Below are 770 nucleotides of genomic sequence, written 5' to 3'. Positions count from 1 at the left end.
ACTCTTTCTAAGAGCTCTGCCAGTCTCTTCTCTCAACTTCAGCAGACTTACTGAATCCATTAGAAAAGCATGTTTGTATTTTGGGGTTTTTAATTGTGCCTATGGAGGCCCTTAGCAAAGATGTTCAGTTAGTACCCACTGCTTTTGGTGGGTTTTATGAAGAGTTTCACGTTCAAGCAGGCCCCCTACAGAGCTGTTTACAGGCATAAGGCTGCCTGGGATGTGCAGTGCCATTACAAAAAGTGATTGCCCGCAATTTAGAGTAAGTGCCCCTGGGAAAAGGCATCCTGTTAAAAACACACCCCTCGATTAACCCAAGAAACTGCTGCTCAGTTGGGAGAAGTGTATCCTCTGCTAGAAAAATAAGAAAAAAAAGAAAAAATTGAGGAAACTCTTCACTCAGGACCCCTTTTTCTACTGCACACTCACCCAAGCAGTTGTAGCCTTTAAACGGAGACAGTCCCTGGGCAAAAGAGGGAGTGGGAGCTACAGCCAGGGGAAAAAGTACCTGCTAAGGCAGAGCTGGCATTTTCACCCCAGCCACACCAAGAGAACGGCTGTCTCAGGCCAGACAAAGAACAATAAGGCAGTTTCTTACCTGATACACCTGTGCTGTTGGGTGCACAGTAGAACCAAGGCAGGAAAAACCCAGGTGAGAAATTCCATTTTACTCCCATTTATTAGTCACTGGCAAACAAAACCCAGGTTCCCCGGCTCTCTTGGCAGCTCCAAAGCTCCGGTGGTGTTGCCATCGTTGCTCGCTGCGCTAA

General features: G+C 47.0%; 1 protein-coding gene across 2 annotated transcripts in view; it reads right to left on the bottom strand.

Moving 5' to 3' along the window:
- The window catches only part of GABRD (gamma-aminobutyric acid (GABA) A receptor, delta), a 14,828-nt gene extending 14,162 nt beyond the window's left edge, over positions 1–666 (bottom strand). The window contains exon 1 of one of the 2 annotated variants that reach the window (XM_010132159.1): positions 599–666. In XM_010132159.1, the coding sequence (XP_010130461.1) occupies positions 599–666 (68 nt within the window). The remainder of the gene's footprint in view (positions 1–598) is intronic. The other variant, XM_010132160.1, reaches the window with a different exon arrangement.
- Positions 667–770: the final 104 nt, after the last annotated feature.

The sequence above is a fragment of the Buceros rhinoceros genome, unplaced genomic scaffold, assembly GCF_000710305.1.
Source record: "Buceros rhinoceros silvestris isolate BGI_N320 unplaced genomic scaffold, ASM71030v1 scaffold22612, whole genome shotgun sequence".
NCBI lineage: Eukaryota > Metazoa > Chordata > Aves > Bucerotiformes > Bucerotidae > Buceros > Buceros rhinoceros.
The sequence above is the reverse complement of the archived record's forward strand: the minus strand, read 5'-3'. Positions and strand labels throughout refer to the sequence as shown.